At 42.5% G+C, this 18,964-nt stretch overlaps 1 protein-coding gene across 6 annotated transcripts in view; it reads left to right on the top strand.

The window, feature by feature from the left end:
• The first annotated feature begins 2,546 nt into the window (after positions 1-2,546).
• Positions 2,547-18,964, top strand: part of LOC105468526 (ectonucleotide pyrophosphatase/phosphodiesterase 2) — a 118,439-nt gene continuing 102,021 nt past the window's right edge. For all 6 annotated transcript variants that reach the window (XM_011718744.3, XM_011718746.3, XM_011718745.3 and 3 more), the window contains exon 1: positions 2,547-2,703. In XM_011718744.3, the coding sequence (XP_011717046.3) occupies positions 2,683-2,703 (21 nt within the window). In that variant the 5' untranslated portion in view covers positions 2,547-2,682. The remainder of the gene's footprint in view (positions 2,704-18,964) is intronic.

Below are 18,964 nucleotides of genomic sequence, written 5' to 3' on the forward strand. Positions count from 1 at the left end.
AAAGGAAGCCAGGTGGGAGTGGGATCAGGGTTCTAAAGAGGTGGAAAGAGTTACTTTGCATACTTAGAGAAGTGAGATGGCTGGGGACATTTGTAAGAGTTGAGGTGGTGCTGAGTGCCCAGCCAGGGGTAGGCCAGACATCAATGGTGGTGCCAATGGTCATGATTTTGGAATGATGTCTAGCTCTAGCAGATAGCTACATCTTGGGTGGAGAATTTGCAGATGGGTATGGCAATGGTAGGACAAATAAATGAACAAATTGAAGTGGAAGGAGAGACAGATTGAAATTGATATAAAGACTAGTCTAAGACATAGAAGAAGTATTGTCAAGAAGGAGCTGAGGTCAGACGCAGTGGCTCATGCCTGTAATCCCAGCACTTTGGGAGGCCAAGGCAAGTGGATCACTTAAGGTCAGGAGTTCGAGACCAGCCCGGTCAACATAGTGAAACTCCACCTCTACTAAAAATACAAAAATTACCCAGGCGTAGTAGAGGGCGCTTGTAATCTCAGCTACGTGGAGGCTGAGACAGGAGAATCGCTTGAATTTGGGAGGTGAAGGTTGCAGTGAGCCGAGATTGTGCCACTGCACTTCAGCCTGGGTGATAGAGCAAGACTCCATCTGAAAACAAACAAACAAACAAACAAACAGAAGAAAACCCTGAATATAAGAAGAGGAAGGAACAAGGGATAAACTTCTAATGAGTCCAAAGCCAGAAGTATGATGAGAATAAGGCAGCGAGAGAACTGGAAGAAAGAGAGTGCCTTGTTATTCCACGGTAGGCACTGCACATTTTAAAGTACTTTAAAATTTAATAGCTATCTTTTATTGAGTATAACTCAATGCCTGAAGAAAGGCTAAGGGTTTTATCTACATAATTTCATTTAATCCTCATAGTATATATCACAATTCCAGTTTTACTGATGAGAAGACTGAGGCTTGGTGAGGTTAAATGTATTGCTCACATTTTTGCAGCTAGGAAGAAGAAACTGCATCTATCTGATGAGGCAAATGCTGCTAACTACCAAGCTAAGTGATGTTGATCTGTATCTTTTTGTTGTTGTTGGAGAACAATGCATGCGTGACTCCTGTATCCTTTTCTTGTGAGTTGATACCCCAGAGCCAGTTATATTAACACATTCAGCCTTGCAAGATGAAGTCCACATCCCCTAGAGTGACACAGGAGGCCGGTCAGAGTCCATCCCACACCCTTTTCTCTAGATTCACCCTCTCACACCGTCTGCTCCTGCTTGCCCCGACTATTTTCAAGTTCGCTGAACGCACCACGGCAGCTTTGTACCTGGTGCTGTCTGGGTCGGTGATGTCCTTCCCCCTCTTCTTCTCCTGGTTGGCTCCTGCAAATCCTTCAAAATTGAGAGTGAGTGTCACCCCCTTTCCCCTTTTCTGAACTGAAAACAGTGAAGGTACTATTGCCTTTCACACTGGGCAGGTCTAGGTCTGGGGCTTCTCTGCAGACCTCCACCATAACGCTCCGTTGCTCCCAACCCGGTCTCCATCACATTAAAATTCTGTGATGCTGACTGGTTGTCCAGTGTTTATTTCACAAGCTCACAGCCCCTTCCCTTTTGTTTAGTATGTCACTGTCTGAAAGGACCCAGAAATAAGATAGAAAGAAGTACTGATAGTGGTTAGTGATGGACTTTGGTAGCAGCCCTGGGGACACCTGGCTTGTACAGCTAAGTGGCTAGTCTGGTTACCACAGCATCCTTATAGCAGTAAACTATTTTTTTTTTTAAATGTAGCCAATCAATTCAATATATCTGTGAATGTCAAGGAACAAAGCATCTATTATCTAATAAAACAATTTCTGATGCTCACTTTTGTAATTCAAAAATTAAAATAACAGTAGCTACTGTTGCTTTATATTAATTGTGTTTTCATTAGTAGTGTGGGTCACTCAGCAGGGTGGTGGGTGGTTTCGTGGATGTGGACGGGATGCCAATTAAGAAGACCTTGATTTCACTTTCTGGTTGGGTGACTGGGCAAATATTTTTCTGAGCTTCTAATTCCTTATGTGTGAAATGGCAGTAGTAGGAGAGCCTCCCCCGCATTGTTTGGGAGGCCAAATGACAGCATGATTGTGAAAAGCCCTTTGTAAACTGTAGCGTGTTTTAGAAAAAAAAAAAAAAAATGGTGGTGATATTTTCCAGAGTGTCAGAGGAACGTATACAACACAGGCCTGCCCCTGTTTGACCTGGAAATGCTAGTTCAGGGAATGCATTAACAACACAGCAGGAAACTTCTGCAGCGAAATCCTTCTGGAAACAAGAGACTGAATCCTACAGAATGAAAGAGAAATGGCAACCCAAACCTCACAGAGGTTCTCCTTGAAAGGTGAAAAATTAACTTAGGCACTGTCGGGGGTGAGAATGTGCACGACGGCCCCCGTCTTCAGCCTCCCGACACTTTCCTTCCCCAAAGCCATTTTAGTCAAAGGTCATGTGTGTGTCTTGTCAAAGGCCAGCTTCCAATGGAATCATTGTCCCTCGGGACAGCGGCCCCCTGACTACATCTGCATTGGAGAAATCCCAAAAGCAAACGGCCCAGTGCAAACAAGAGCAGTCCGCAGCAGCCGTCCAGAGCACAGCTCCCAGGTCGCGGGGCTGCAACCCAGGCCGCGTCCGCAGCGCCCGGGCAGGAACAGGCGCCGAGACTCCCGCAGCATGACCCGCCACGCCGATCGGGTACGGTATGCGCCTCTCTCTACCCGTCCTCCATTGCTTGGGCTCCCGGGTCACAGCTGCCATTCTGTCAAGCAGAGAAACCTTGCAAAGGGCCTCCAGGTTTGCCGGAAAACGGTCCCTGTTGGGCTGCGTTCCCGTGCACTCAGCTGGAGCAATTTGCAGGCGCGCAAATGCGGAGCTCAACTCATTTCGAGTTTTCGTTGCCAGAGAATGAGTTTGTAAATATCGAGTTTGTCTCTGGTTTCTGGAAGGCGAGCCGGTCCGACTTGCAGAGGGGGACTGTGGAGGACTCTCGGTTCACCACGGCTCCACACTGTGCAAGCGGGCGACCCTCAGCCTTACCAGCTGCAGGGCACAGCGAGTTCTGTCCTGGGCGGCGAGACGGCCGGGCTTCTTGTTTATTACCTGTGGGACAGTGGCTTGGCAAGAAGGACGGGGATTTTTAAAACAATATGTTTAGTAAGGTCCTCTGGACTCCCACACTTGCCTCCAGGAAACAGAATCATCTCCCTGAAGGAGGGAGCCCCTTCCCCACAACGCGCCCCTCGCAGGCTCCACAAAGATGTTGATTGACGTGCACAATTCGGCACAGCCAGTCTCTTGGCTCTTTGTCCTCTTCTTTTTGAACAAGCCTTTCAAAAGGATCTGGCTAATTTTGGATAAGACTAGAGGGAGCCCTGGGTTTCAACTGATTATGGGTGCTTTTGATCTGGACTTGGAAATCTCCAAGGGCGAACACTGGGGAGCGTCCGCAGGGGCAGCGGGCACAGCCGGTCTTCAGGTGCGGAGCGGGGGTCAAAGGGTTCCAGCGATGATTGCTGAGCTTCCACACTCTTGTTTCGTTTTAACAAGTGAAGCACGAGCCACTTCTCACTGATAGGGGGAATGGAAACAAAAGCCGCTCTAGTGCCCAGCAGGATGGAGAGGGAAGCCAATGATGGTATTGCTTATGTATTTATCACACACCCAGTTCCACGGGGCGCAGGAGCTTTTCTGCACTTCTGCTCATCAGGTATTTAATGGAACTTCTGGTTTCCCCTGCAGTGGTCACCTCTGGCTGTCACCTCAGTTTTCTGCTCCTCTTCCCACTAAACTCCTTGAAAGAGTGGGTGGCATTTGCTGTCTCCTTGTCCTCACTACCCTTTTGCTCCTTCACACCCAGTCACCTGGCGTCCACCCTCACCTCTGAGGGCCAACCTTTGGCAAGGCCGCCGAAGACCTCCTTGTAGCAAAACCATAGAGCATTTTCAACTCCCCCGCACCCCCACGTACACACACAGCCTCTGTGTCATTTTGAACTATTGGTCCTTTCCTCTCTCTGTTTTTGACTGTGTCCTGGATGCTGCAATCTCGTGCTTCCCTGGCTCCCTTCTGACCTTTTGAGTTACAATTTAATACTTAAAGGGCTTCACTTCATAAATGTTCGTGTGCACTGCTCTTTCTTCTTAACTCTCTTCGCTTCTCATCCTGCAGTCTCTCTGGATAATCTCATTCACTCCAATGGCTTCAACCACTACACATACATGATGTCTCCCAAACCTAGCCTAATCTTTCCCCTAAAATTCCAGTCTCTACTTTGATGTCCCATAGAGCACCTTAAAATCAGCGAGTTAGGACCTGGATCTGTCTTCTCCCTTCTTCTCCCAGGCCTGCTCTTCCTCTTCTCTTTGCCACTGCTTAAATGGCATTCCTCAAGTTGTCCAAGTCAGACACACCGGAATCACCCTAGGTGACTTCTTACCTTTCATTCATGACAATCATCACCAAGCCCTGTCTACTCTCATTGCTGAGTATAATTCATACACATACTCGTGTCTCCACCTCCCCACCACTGTTATAGTTATGGCGAGTATTCCCTCAAATTCCATTCTGGCCACAACTTCCCATTAGTCTTATTTGGGGTCAGTCTTGCCCAGCGCATACCTACATTTTGTCTCCACACTGTGTCAAATGATCTTTCTTTCTTATATTTTGAGATAGAGTCTTGCTCTGTTGCCCAGACTGGAGCACAGTGGTGCCACCTCAGCTCACTACAACCTCCACTTCCCAGATTCAAGCAATTCTCCTGCCTCAGCCTCCCAAGTAGCTGGGATTACAGGTGCCTGCCACCATGCCCAGGTAAATTTTTTTTTCTTTTTCTTTTTCTTTTTTTTTTTTTTTTTTTGCATTTTTAGTAGAGACGGGGTTTCACCATGTTGGCCAGGCTGGTTTCGAACTCTTGACCTCAAGTGATTCACCCACCTCGGCCTCCCAAAGTGCTAGGATTACAGGCGTGAGCCACCGTGCCCAGACTGTGTCAAATGATCTTTCTAAAATGTAATAGGATCATGCAGTTCTTTTTCGAAAAGTCTTCAGCAGATTCCATTTTTATTTTCTTTCAAGAATAATTTTGGTGGATACATGTTCTCCACAACTTGCCTTTTACCTTCCTCTTCATTTTTATATCTTACTACTCACTCCTCCAGATTTTATGCACCATTTTTGTACATTTTATATACATTTTGTCCATATCATATATGAATTTAGGGATGTTAAACTATTTATTAAATAAGACTTTCTTTCTGTACATCTATGAGGTCTGTGTCTAACCTCTATTTTTATTTAGACCCAGCTGAAAGCCCCTTTCTCTTGGAAACTATGCAGATCATCCTTCCCAATGGGTTACGTGGCCCCCACTTGTTCTCCCAGAGCTTCCTTTGTTCCTGTGGATCAGAGCACTTACCATTCTTTATTATAACTATCTATTTACTTGTCCATCCCACACCAGTCCTTAAGGATCAACTCTTTTTGTCTTAGTATCATTACAGTTAGTGCTTAGACCTAGCTCGGATGCTCAATGAATTTCTGTGCAATTTTTGTGAATGACTATTTATGTTTAAGCATTGAATTAGATGACAGAGATACAGAAGCTTTCAGGAAATTATCATCTATAATATGCTAAGGAATAAAGATTAAGTATGATTATCAGGGAAAACATAGTTTTCTACTTATTTAGCAATGGAAGGGTTTAGACTTTCTGGATATTTGAGAATAATGTCTCGAGTCTCTGGGTCTATCAGTTCCCTTTCTAATTCACATCTCAACGGGTGGGCTTCTCCTATTGCTATTGCACCTATCCTAACCTTCCCCAAGGAAGAGCTGCAAGAAAGGCCTCTTGCAGTTTTGGCTCTGTTGACTTTGTGAAGGCAAAGGAGTCTTCTTTAGGCTGGAACCTGGCTTGGGACAAGGACACTAAAGGCCTAGATAGGTGGGCTTCTAAGAGTCCTTTGATAAGCTTGATCCAGAGAAGGTATCCAGGACCTCAGAATGGGCCCGTGGGCAAGCCCTCTAAAAACTCTTTAGAAAGTGATGGAGAATTTGGGATGCTAGAGATAAGTAAATGCAGCTTTGATTTCCTAAAGAAAGAGATGCGTGCAATCTAAACCTTCAGACAGAAAGGTGAATGGTGATTAACTTTGATAGGGAGTTATTTAAACTTGAAGTTGTTCTCAAACTGTTTGAGAAGGTCCTTTTCAGATATAGATACACACTACTTAGTGTATCCATACACTAAGTAGAAAAAAATGCAGGATACACCACATATTGCACTTTGTATGAACTTTCAGTGGGTTCATTACAAGTCAACTCTGAGACTCCTTTGAGTTGTAATGAACCTCCGGTTAGGAATCTCTAATCAAAGGAATTAATTAATTCCACAGATATTTGGGAGAGTGAAGTAGGTGGCGAATAGTGGAGCCAGCATAAATCAAATTATGCATGTTTTCTTTTTTGAGATAATCCCAATATCATGTGTGCTAATGACCATGAACTTGGAGTCACAGGACCTGGGCCCACATCCCTGTTCTGGCACTTGCTACTTGTGTAATTTTCTGAGAGATGGTTTTATTATCTATTAAAAAAGAATAATAGGTACTGGAAGATTTAACTAAAATAAAGTATGTGAATGCACCTGGAACATGGTTATACTCAATAAACTGTAATCAGTTGACAACATTGATTTCAGGAAGGCACAGATTCTGTCATCTTCTTCTGGATTAGAAAAGTGCATATGTCACAATAGCAAAGACTTGGAACCAACCCAAATGTTATCAGTCTATCAATGATAGACTGGATTAAGAAAATGTGACACATATACACCATGGAATACTATGCAGCCATAAAAAGGATAAATTCATGTCCTTTGCAGGGACATGGATGAAGCTGGAAACCATCATTCTCAGCAAACTATCGCAAGGACAAAAAACCTAACACCGCGTGTTCTCACTCATAGGTGGGAATTGAAGAATGAGATCACTTGGACACAGGGCAGGGAATATCACACACCAGGGCCTGTCGTGGAGTGGGGGGAGTGGGGAGGGACAACATTATGAGATATACCTAATGTGAATGACAAGTTAATGGGTGCAGCACACCAGCATGGCACATGTATACATAAGTAACAAACCTGCACGTTGTGCACATGTGCCCTAGAACTTAAAGTATAATAATAATAATAATAAAAAGAAAAGTGCATATGGATTGGATTAATGACTGGTTGAATGCATTTGTTAAAGGAGAGCTGATTAAACTATGGATTGACATGTGAATGTCTTTAGTGGCATGCTACTGGGCTCTGTCTTCATTCGTGTTTATTCAGCATCACTGATATCTATAAAGGCATAATATAAGGCTCCCATTTGCTAAGAGAAAAGGCATAAGGATTAGGAGTCCAAAAGTTATCAATAAGTTATAATCTGTTTTGACTTTTAACTTTTGGGGTATGTGTGCAGAGAGGGATATAAAAAGTCTTGTGCATGGATCCCAAAAGTCAATTGCAAATTATTAGGTATGTGTGTATGTGTATGACAGAGGGGATAGGAAGGAGAGGGGGAGGGAAAGGGAGATTGAGAAAGGAAGAGACAGAGAGAGGAAGAGACAGAAAGTTAGAGAGAAGTGGCAGTTTCATATAGTTAAGGTTTAGAGATTTAAACTGATAATAAAATCAGTAGTGATATGTTTCTTTTAAAACAGAGTTTTGTCGTATTAAAAGAGGTCTAGAGGCCAGGTGCGGTGGCTCACACGTGTAATCCCAGCACTTTGGGAGGCGGAGGCGGGTGGATCACGAGGGCAAGAGATGGAGACCATCCTGGCCAACATGGTGAAACCCTGTCTCTGCTAAAAATACAAAAATTAGCTGGGCGTGGTGGCAGGTGCCTGTAGTCCCAGGTACTCGGGAGGCTGAGGCAGGAGAGGTGGAGGGTGCAGTGAACTGAGGTTGCATCACTGCACTCTAGCTTGGGTGACAGAGTGAGACTCTGTCTCAAAAAAAAAAAAAAAAAAAAAAGAAAGAAAGAAAAAGAGGTCTAGAGTATAGAACATGAGACATGATAGTCATTGTACTCTGTATTGTTCAGAACATATTCAGAACAATCGTATCTAGTTCTGGGTGCCAAACATAAATTTATTAGCAACTGTATTGTCTATTATTATCTGAGCACCTACTATGTGTCAACCACTCTGCTAGATGTTGAAGACAACAGTGCTGAAGAAGACCTGCTCTCATGGTATTTACAACGGAGCAGAGGTGTTCGATGAGGAACCAGGTGACTTTAATTCAATATTCTACTTGCTTTGATAGGGGAAGCTTAGGTCCCCATGAGACCACCTGAGAAGGGATATTTAATCTAGACTTAATGGGACCAGGGTAAACATTCTATAGGAAGTGATGTCTACATTGAGACCCAAAGGCTGAGTACAGATGAGGGTGAAGGTGATGGAGGGAAGAGGGCTGCAAGCAGAGGTGTCAGTACCTTCAGTGGGCTGTGCAAGGGACTAAAGAAGGAATGCAAGAGAGGGGAGGGGATGAGAGAAATGAGACTGGAATGGTGGCTGAGGCCAGAATGACATGACACTGTCCTTCTTGAAGCTGTAGTTGATCTTTACGAAAATGGGGAGCCCATGGAGTTTGTAAGCAGGGCAGTGTCACAATCGGTTTGGGGCCTTGGAAAGATCAATCTTGCTGCAATGTGCACAATGAGTTGGAAGGATGGCTGGTAAGAGAGAGACCACCTAGGAGGCGCTGTGTCATATAAGCAAGAAAAGACGGTGGCCCTAAACAAAAGGGCAGCAGGGAAGGTGACAAGAGTGGATGAATTCAAAAGCTAATTAGGCGTTATAAGAGTATGGTGACAGACTGCAGGAATGCTGTAGGAAGGGTGGGTGTAGGAGAAGAGAAGAGAAGATTTAGAGGGTCACAATGTCTGTCTTTCCCTCTAATGTGGAAGGGAGATAATCATTGTGTTTGTCTTTGAGAGGGCAGGATGAATGAATAAACGAGCCAAATGAATAAGAGACACAAGGAGATACATTTCAGCTCAATACAATAAAGAATTTTCTAACAGGCATCCCAAGGCAACGAGTTCTTTGTCACAGAGAAATTTAAACAGAGGCTTGATAGCAATTCTTGGAAAAGTTGGAGAGGCAGGAATATGGTTAGCCAGGCTGGAGGGCATTGACATTTCTTTTCAACCCGAGGATTTCAAGATTCTGTGTATAAAGTTCACATATCTGAGCTTGGCATTTAAGGTGTCCTGGGATCCAGTCCTTTGTTAGGTGGCCATATGTCCTGGTTTCCTGGCACGGTCCTAGTGTATGCTTTTGTTTCCTGCAGCTATTAACAGCAACTTTTTTCCTGCTTGAAGAGATCTTAGTTTGAACAATGAATTTTATGACCATCCAGCTCTATGACTTGATTTTCCTCCCTCGACCACTGACATTCTTTTAGAACTCCCATGAACTACTCATACTAAACTATTTGTTACTCTCAGAGTAGACCAGGCATTTTACTACAAGTCGGTTTACTTATGCCATTTCCTGTGTCAGGAATACCCTTCCTCTCCATTGTCTGTGTACCTCCTGGAAAATATACATTTTCATTAAGTCCTAATCTAAATCAAAAGGTAAGTCCTTCATTAAGCGCTTTTTTTTTTTGTAAGACAGTTTTGCTCTTGTTGTCCAGGCTGGAATGCAATTGCAATGGCCTGATCTCGGCTCATCACAACCTCCGCCTCCTGGGTTCAAGCAATTCTCCTGCCTCAGCCTCCCAAGTAGCTGGGATTACAGGCATGTGCCACCATGCCTGGCTAATTTTGTATTTTTAGTAGAGATGGGGTTTCTCCATCTTGGTCAGGCTGGTCTTGAACTCCTGACCTCAGGTGATCCGCCCACCTCGGCCTCCCAAAGTGCTAGGATGACAGGTGTGAGCCACCATACCCAGTCTTTTTTCTTTTTAAATTGTCTTTTTATAATGTGATAGGTTGCATTATATTGCTGAATATATAATTATTTTTATACTTTTTTGAGCCCTTTCCCTAAGTTATCATCTCCTAGAAGTAAGGTACTAAGATCTTTCAAAAATACAGTAACCCATTGGAATGAATGGTGCTTTGTTTGAAGCAATAAACTTTCAGAGGGAAATTTTCATTTATTAAAAAAGGTCATATTTTCATTATATGAGTGATGCATGCATTTTGTGGGAAAAAAATCAAAAAGGGAAAGTACAAAAAAGAAACAAAAATTATCTACAATCTCACTATTTAGAGATAAGCATATTAGCACATTAATGAATATCCCTTCTATATTCTTTTATGTGTATGTAGCCTTAAAATTGGAATTGTCCATAGCCTTCTGTAACCTGCTTGTCTTTAACAGCATACCATGAATATCGCCCCATTTCATTATATATTTTTCAAAAACATAATCTTCAATGGGTGCCTTGTATTCTAGATGTAGCTGCCTCATGATTTGTCTGGCAAACTCCTGCTCGATATCAGGCTATTTCCACATTTTTGATGTTGCGAAAAGAACTATAATGACCAACGCCCAAGAGAAATATTCATGCATCCATTTAGTCTGGGACATTTATATTTTTCTAAGATGGCAAGACAATTATTGATGGAAAGAAGAATATTGAGTCGCTAAGAAAGCATGAGTTAAAAACAAAAAGGGCTAACTTTGCCTTATGATTTTAAATGATGATTTAAAAACATCATTTTTATTTTATGTTACATATATCGATTATATATGAGATTTTTATATGTGTGTATATATACTTATTAGTCCTATAAGTTAATGAAGGTACTTTGTCTGATTTGGAAATGTGTCAACAATCCGTAGGCTTAGTACAGGAGGGATTGAAAACTGATAAGTAAATGTCTTGAACAGAAAATTGAGTCTGAAATCTAAAAACTTCAGTGTTTTTGTATCAGTGTGAGACATAATTTTGTTCATAAGCTAAATATAAGGGAAAGTGACATGTTTGCTACAGAATAAAGATATTTTCGTGAAAAGAGGGGCACTGTCTAGTGTTTTGGTGTTTGGAGAAGGTATTACAGACTTGAATCCTTATTCCAAAGTAAATAATTTATCATCTTAAAGCAGAAGGTGTCCATTGTAGAGTGGAATGTTTTTATCTGAGGAGAAGCAGGCTTTGGGACACACTCTGAACCCATTTGACCGCTTTTTTTTTTTTTTTTTTTTTTTTTTTTTTGAGACGGAGTCTTGCTCTGTCGCCCAGGCTGGAGTGCAGTGGCGCTATCTCGGCTCACTGCAAGCTCCGCCTCCCGGGTTTACGCCATTCTCCTGCCTCAGCCTCTCCGAGTAGCTGGGACTACAGGCGCCCGCCACCTCGCCCGGCTAATTTTTTTTGTATTTTTAGTAGAGACGGGGTTTCATTGTGTTAGCCAGGATGGTCTCGATCTCCTGACCTCGTGATCCGCCCGTCTCGGCCTCCCAAAGTGCTGGGATTACAGGCTTGAGCTTTTTAATAGAATAGATGAAAGATGTTGTTATGGGTCGAATTGTATCCTCTCGCAATGCAAATGTTGAAGTCATAATCCCCAGTTCCTTAGAAGGTGACCTTATTTAGAGACAGAGTCTTCAGAACGGTATTCAGATTAAAGGAGGTCATGAGGATGGGTCCTAACCCAATATGACTGATGTCTGTATACAAAGGAGAGATTTAGACACAGGAGCAGACACAGGGAATAGATGGTCATCTACAAGCCATGGAGTGAAGCCTCGGAAGAAGCCAACCCTGCCGACCGACACCTTGATCTCAGACTTCTCATCTCCAGAATGTGAGATGATGTGTTTCATTGCCTTTTGTTGTTGTTGTTGTTTTGTTTTTGTTTTGACTCACTGCAACCTCCACTTCCAGACTTAAGTGATTCTCCTGCCTCAGCCTCCCAAGTAGCTGAGACTACAGGCATGTTCCACCACACCCGGCTAATTTTTGTATTTTTAGTAGAGATGGAGTTTTACCATGTTGGCCATGTTTGTCTCGAACTCTGACCTCACGTGATCCACCTACCTCTTTCTCCCACAGTGCTGGGATAACAGGTGTGAGCTACTGAGCCCGGCTGATACATTTCATTGTTTAAGCCACCCGCTACTTTCTAATATGGCAGCCTGAGCTAACTAACACACATTTCTTGAAAGCATAATGTCCTTAGCATGGTTTTAGCTGGTAACACTCAGTACAACATTATTTCACTTTCCAGTCACCAGAGAGTTTGCCTTTCTTCATAGAAATGATCGGGACAGTGCTTTGCAGTTTCACAGCTTGCAAAGGATTTTCATTTCTATTATCTCCTTGACCCTGACCAAAGCGTGTGAGATGGGAATTCTCTTCCTCTCTGTTTTAGAGAGAGAAAACAGAAGTTCAGAGAGACTAAGTGAATTTTTCAAGGCTGCACAGCTTGGAAGTGGTAGTGCGGAAACTCAAACATGGGTCTTCTGATGGTAAATACTGTGCTCTTTTAAGTAAAACTCAATGCATTCATCTTCATGGACATGTCAAATATCATCTTCCTTCTCTGAAGTTTGAAAAGACATAGATTGTAGCATGCTGAGCCACATTTCCCCATTTTTATAACTTTCGTGAGAATGATTTTATAAGCCTTCTTGTTGGAATATATCTGAAGCCTGAAGGCACCTAGTGTGCCTGCGTCATTATTATCAAATATTTACCAGGAATCCTTGATTTAGGCCCCTGTGTTTACTTGCAAAGAATATTTCGTCTCCACTTTGGAGCTTTGTTTACTGACAAAATAGGCTTTCTCAGTACACAGTTTGATTACCCACAAATCCAACTGCAAAACTTTGGATATGTTGGATATATTTGAGTTTTTCCATCATTAATACTGTTCAGATATTAATTCAACATAGTGGTGCGAGGGACGCCTACATTTTCCTGGAAGCTGCTCGACTTTAATCAGTAGGAACAAATGCAAGATTATCGTACTTTTTCCTTGGGTGACCTAAGCTTGTTCTTGGCATCCGTGAGTGTAGAGCGCGGGGATGTCTCAGAGTGTTTCAGTGGCTTCTACACAGGGGAGTTATTAGTTTTTAACCTTGGGGATAATTCCATAAGAATGCAATTCTTTTCCTCCCTGAAAGAACAAAATACTGCTTATCTTAGGTTATCCCTGTTATGCAATAAAACCAGTGGTTCCCAGATGGTGAAACTTATCTAAGAGATCTATAGGTAGGGGTTGTTAGATTTAGCAAAACTCAAAAAAGACAAAAACAACAAAATCCCAGGATGCCCCAGTTAAATTTCAATTTCAGATAAACAATGTATACTGTTTTAGGATAAATACATCCCCAATATTGAAAATACTAAAAAAGTATTGTATCTGGCAACTCTATCTGTAAGACAATTTTGTGGGTGGAGTGTTAATAATTCTTCAATATTTTAAAAGTCTATGAAAATTATGCATGTACCCAAGGAAGACTCCAGAGGTTATTGACAATGTGTTAAATTTCCTTGAGTTTGGTTGGGAATTTTTTTTTTTTTTTTTTTTTGACCTAACTTGAAAAAGCACTGCTCATCTCATGTGGGAACCACAACAATTATACTACCCGTTTTCTTTTCTTTTTTCTTTTCTTTTTCTTTTTCTTTTTTTCTTTTCCTTTTTCCCCTCCCCTTCCTTCCCTTCCCTTCCCTTCCCTTCCCTTCCCTTCCCTTCCCTTCCCTTCCCTTCCCTTCCCTTCCCTTCCCTTCCCTTCCCTTCCCTTCCCTCCCCTCCCCTCCCCTCCCCTCCCCTCCCCTCCCCTCCCCTCCCCTCCCCTCCCCTCCCCTCCCCTCCCCTCCCCTCCCCTCCCTTCCCTTCCCTTCCACCGCCCTTTCTTTCTTTCTTTCTCTTTTCTTTCTTTCATTTTTTTTTTTTTTTTGACAGAGTCTCTCACTCTGTTGCATAGGCTGGAGTACAGCGGCACAATCTCAGCTCGCTGGAACCTCTAACTCCCAGATTCAACTGATTCTCCTGCCTCAGCCCCCTGAGCAGCTGGGATTACAGGTGTGTGCCACCACACCTCGCCAATTTTTTAAAAAAATATGTTTGGTAGAGACAAGGTTTCACGATGTTGGCCAGGCTGATTTCGAATTCCTGACCTCAAGTGATCCTCCCGCCTTGGCCTCTCAAAGTCCTGGGGTTACAGGTGTGAGGCACCATGCCTGGCCTATACTACCCATTTTCAGTGACTTGTATTCTAGGGATCATGCAAAGCCCATATGTTATCTCTTGCAATGCTCAAAATCAGGGGTTGGTTAACTATGGCCTGCAGGCCAGATATTGTCCTGCCTGTTTTTGTTGTTTTCTCCAGCACATGTCAAAGTTTTATTTCACACTTGCAAAGCAAAAGAGAGTGAAAAGAAAAAGCTGGTTCACAAAAACAGTCTTAGGAAAGGGCGCTATTAGAAATAGAAATATGTAGATCAATCTCAAATTTCAGCTGCATCAGAGTCACCTGGAGGGCTTGTTTGAACACCTGCTGCTGAGCCCCACCCCTAAAGTTTCTGATCCAGTAGGTCTGGTGTGGCCAGAGGATTTACATTTCTAACTAGTTCCCAGGTAATGCTATTTTGACTGGTTTGGGATCACACTTTGAAACCCATTGGTCTAGATTCTAAATAAAATTATTTGTTTATATATCTATGCAATTTGCTTTATTGTTTATTTAATTGACAAATCGTATGCATGAGATACAATGTGATGTTTTGATACACGTATACACTGGTGAATGTATACATTTAAAACTAATTAACATTGGTTTATCACCTCACATCCTTATCATTGGTGATGAGAATGTTTAAAATCTGTTCCCTTAGCAATTTTCAAGTATATAAAACATTATTATGCCTTAGTCACCATGCTGTATAATAGATCTCCAGAACCTATTCCTCCTGGAGGAATAAGATATCTTTTCTAACTAAAACTTTATACCCTTTGACCACCACCTTCCCATTTCTCCCACCCCTAGCCTCTGTAACCACTGTCCTATTCTCTGCTTGTATAAGTTTGATTTTTTTAGATTCCACATATAAATGCAATCACGTGGTATTTGTCTTTCTGTGCCTGGCTTATTTCATTAAGCATAATGTCCTCCAGGTTCATCCAGATTGTTGCAAATGACACGCTCTCATTCTTGTTTAGGGCTGCATCGTATTCTATTGTGTATATATACCACATTTTCTTTATCAATTCATCTGCTGATGGACACTTAAGTTGATTCCATATTTTGGCTATCGTGAATAATGCTGCAATAAACATAGGAGAGCAGATATCTCTTCAACGTGCTGATTTCATTTCCTTTGGACGTACACCTGGTAGTGGGATTGCTAGATCATATGGCAGTTCTATTTTTAATGGTTTGAGAAGTCCCTACACTGTTTTACTTAATGATTGCACTGATTTACAATTCCACGAACAGCGCATAAGGGTTTCCTTTTCTCCACACCCTAGCCAACACTTACTGTCTTTCATGTTTTTGATCGTAGCTATTCTAACAGGTCCGAGATGATATTTCATTGTGGTTTTGCTTTGCATTTCCCTGATGATTAGTGATGTTGAGCACCTTTCCTGTACCTGTTGGCCTTTTGTGTATCTTCTTTTGAGAAATGTCTGTTCAGGTTCTTCATTCATTATTTTTTATTTTACTTTAAGTTCTGGGATACATGTGCTGAATGTGCAGGTTTGTTACATAGGTATACATGTGTCATGGTGGTTTGCTGCACCTGTCAACCCGTCATCTAGGTTTTAAGCCCCACAAGCATTAGGTATATGTCCTAATGCTCTCCCTCCCCTTGCCCCTCAGCCCCCCACGATCCCTGGTGTGTGATGTTCCCCTCCCTGTGTCCATGTGTTCTCATTGTTCAACTCCCACTTATGAGTGAGAACATGCGGTGTTTGGTTTTCTGTTCCTGTGGTAGTTTGCTAAGGATGATGGTTTCCAGCTTCATCTTTATATCAGGTTGTTTTCTTGCTATTGTATATTTTGGATCTTAGCCCCTTATCAGATGGATGGCTTATAAATATTTTCTGTGAATATTTCCGTAGGTTGTCTCCTCACTCTGTTCACGGTTTCCTTTGTTGTGCAGCTGCCTTCTGTTTGTGTAAATAAATTTTTAATGGAACGTAGCTACCCCATTTGTTTCCATACAGTTCGTGACCACTTTCACGCTACAACAGCAAGTTGAGTCGTTGTGACAGAGATTGCTGTATGGCACACAAGACCTAAAATGTTTTTCTGGCCCTTTACAGAAACTTTGCCTACAACTGCTCAAAACTCTCTTTGAAACAGTACTGTTATTCTTATTTCTAGAATGAAACAAATGGAAAGCTGAAACTTGAGAAAGGTCTCACAGTTCTTAGAATTCAAACCAAGATCTGTTTGAATTCCAAAGCTTCTGCTCAGAAGCTAACCCAAGAGGGGCTGGTTGTTTGTTACCTTTGTCCTAAATTGATAAACAAAGGGGAAACTGATTTGTGACTTCTTGTTAAATACTGTCCTTTTCAAAGACAAGACAGATGGTATAGTGTAGTGGTGAAGTTCTCAGGCTCTGGGGCCACACTGTTTACATCCCAGCTCCCCCAATTCATTCCTCTGTATTTCAGCTTCTAACCCTATAAATTACAGATAATGATAGTACCTATTTGCATGATTGTTGCCAGGTTTAAATGAGATCACGTCTGAAAAGAAATTATAAAAGCACTTGACATGTGGTCCACAAGACATTTGTTATTTTAATTTCAAATAACTATTTTTTCAAAGTAGGGAGCCTATGGAAATGAAAACAAAGAGCGTGGAAAGGTTGTCAACCAAAGCATCTCCTGTGGCTGGTTGTTAGAACATTTCCATCAGGAAGTTTCTAGAGCACGGTGGCCCCTCCTTTTCAGAAGATAGGTAGGAGAGATACTTTTTCAGTTTCTCAATATTTATGTTTATACTTAATACTTTGGCCTGACCACATTTCTTAGTCCCTTGGCCAGTCAGGGTTGCCTTGAAAAGGCCTGTGGTGAGATAAGATGTTTATCCAGTGATTCCTGGACGCTGAACCTCTTATTATTGTTACCCCTGATATTTATAGTTCCAATATCTATTCCTGGTGGCTCCAGATTGATTAAAAATGTAGTCAGAGCTGCCAGAGAATGGCCTTCTTAAATAATACAAGACAAGCAATTTTCCTCAGAAACACCTCAATTTGATCCTTAGGCAAAAGAAAGAAAATCTATCAGTTTTTTCACCGATATCCTTCATCCTTTGAAGCATATTTTCTTATGGAATCACTAGGAATAAAATCTGTGTGTGGTTTGTTAAGCATATTAGAATGGACTTGATCGTCTGACGAGATTAGGAGATAAAGTCGTTCCCTGAAAGGGATGGGAATGGAAGGCTTGAGACATTGTCCATGAACTAGTCAATGGATAGATGATATGATGTAGTCAATGTCCTGGCAGGGAAGCCTGGAGGCTTTGCTGAAGTGAAGCGTCATGAATGTGTGTGGATAACATCAGCAGGGGTTTGCAATTTTTCCAGCACGTTTTGGGTGCCTTGGAAAGGGGGTAAGAAAATGGTGTTATTTATTCTAGGGTTGGGGATTAGTACCGCACTAGGAAGTGAGAAAATTCTTGAGAACTCTGTTTTTGTTTTTGTTTTTTTTTTTAATTGAGACAGAGTCTTGCCCTGTAGCCCAGGCTGGGGTGCAGTGGCAGCATCTCAGCTCTCTGCAATCTCCCTTTCCTAGGTTCAAGCAATTCTCATGTCTCAGCCTCCTGAGTAGCTGGGATTACAGGTGCACACTACCACGTCTGGCTAATTTTTGTATTTTTTTGTAGAGATGGGGTTTTTCCATGTTGCCCAGGCTGGTCTTGAACTCCTGGCCTCAAGCAATCTGCCTGCCTTGGCTTACCGAAGTGCTGGGACTACAGGTGTGAGCCACTGTGCCCAGTCAAGAAGTCTGGTCTTGGGTGCCCAGGTTGGGGAGGGATGGAGGTAGAAGGGCCCAGCAACCCTGCTGCCATTGACAGAGGACAAAGCTGCAGGACAGTTGCCTGATCCCTCTTCTCCTCTGCCTCAAACCTCCAAACTCCAGTTATATTTTCCTTCCCCTTTCTTCAGCATTCTCTTCCTTTGTCAAATCATTCAACCAATGTTAGTTGAACATCCCTATGTGCCAGGGACAGTGCTGGGATCTGGGGACTTAACGGGAGGGACATAGACTTGGCATCTACACTGGTGGAACTCATAGTCCTATGGTCGGGGGTGGACAATTCAGGAGTTGGGTAAGTGCTCAAGGCATAAGCATAGGGGAGAGAAGGATGAATGGGAGGGGACAAGGTGGTCAGGGAAGGTCTCTGTCTGAGCTGAGAACAAAGGATCCAGTGAAAACAGGGGTGGAGAAATAGGAGGAGTTACATTTTCCAAACTTAACCAGCTAGTAAAGTGGCAGTGCTGAAGTTTGAACCTAGATGTGCCTGACTCTAGGAACTGTCTGCTTTTAGCCCGGGCAACACAGTGAAACCTCTTCTCTACAAAATATTTAAAAATTAGCTGCCATGGTGGCACATGTCTGTAGACCTAGCTACTCAGAAGGCTAAGGCAGGAGGATCCCTTGAGCCCAGAAGTTTGAGGCTGAAGTGAGCTATGATTGCACCACTGCACTCCAGCTTGCGTGACAGAGCTGTTTGAAAAAACAACAAAAACAGAAGCCCCAGTCCCTACCATTATACATGCAATATCCATATAACAAACAAGCACATGGACTCCCTGAATCTGAAATACAATTTTTGAAAAAAGAAATGTAAAGTATTTAAAACAATGCCTGGCACATAGTAAACACATAATCAATATTATATGTTATTATTTTAAAAACTGTCTACATTTCACTAAATCTTAACAAAAACGTTAAACTTGCTCTCCAAGCATCTATATGTAACTG

The sequence above is a fragment of the Macaca nemestrina genome, chromosome 8 (assembly GCF_043159975.1).
Source record: "Macaca nemestrina isolate mMacNem1 chromosome 8, mMacNem.hap1, whole genome shotgun sequence".
Taxonomy (NCBI): domain Eukaryota; kingdom Metazoa; phylum Chordata; class Mammalia; order Primates; family Cercopithecidae; genus Macaca; species Macaca nemestrina.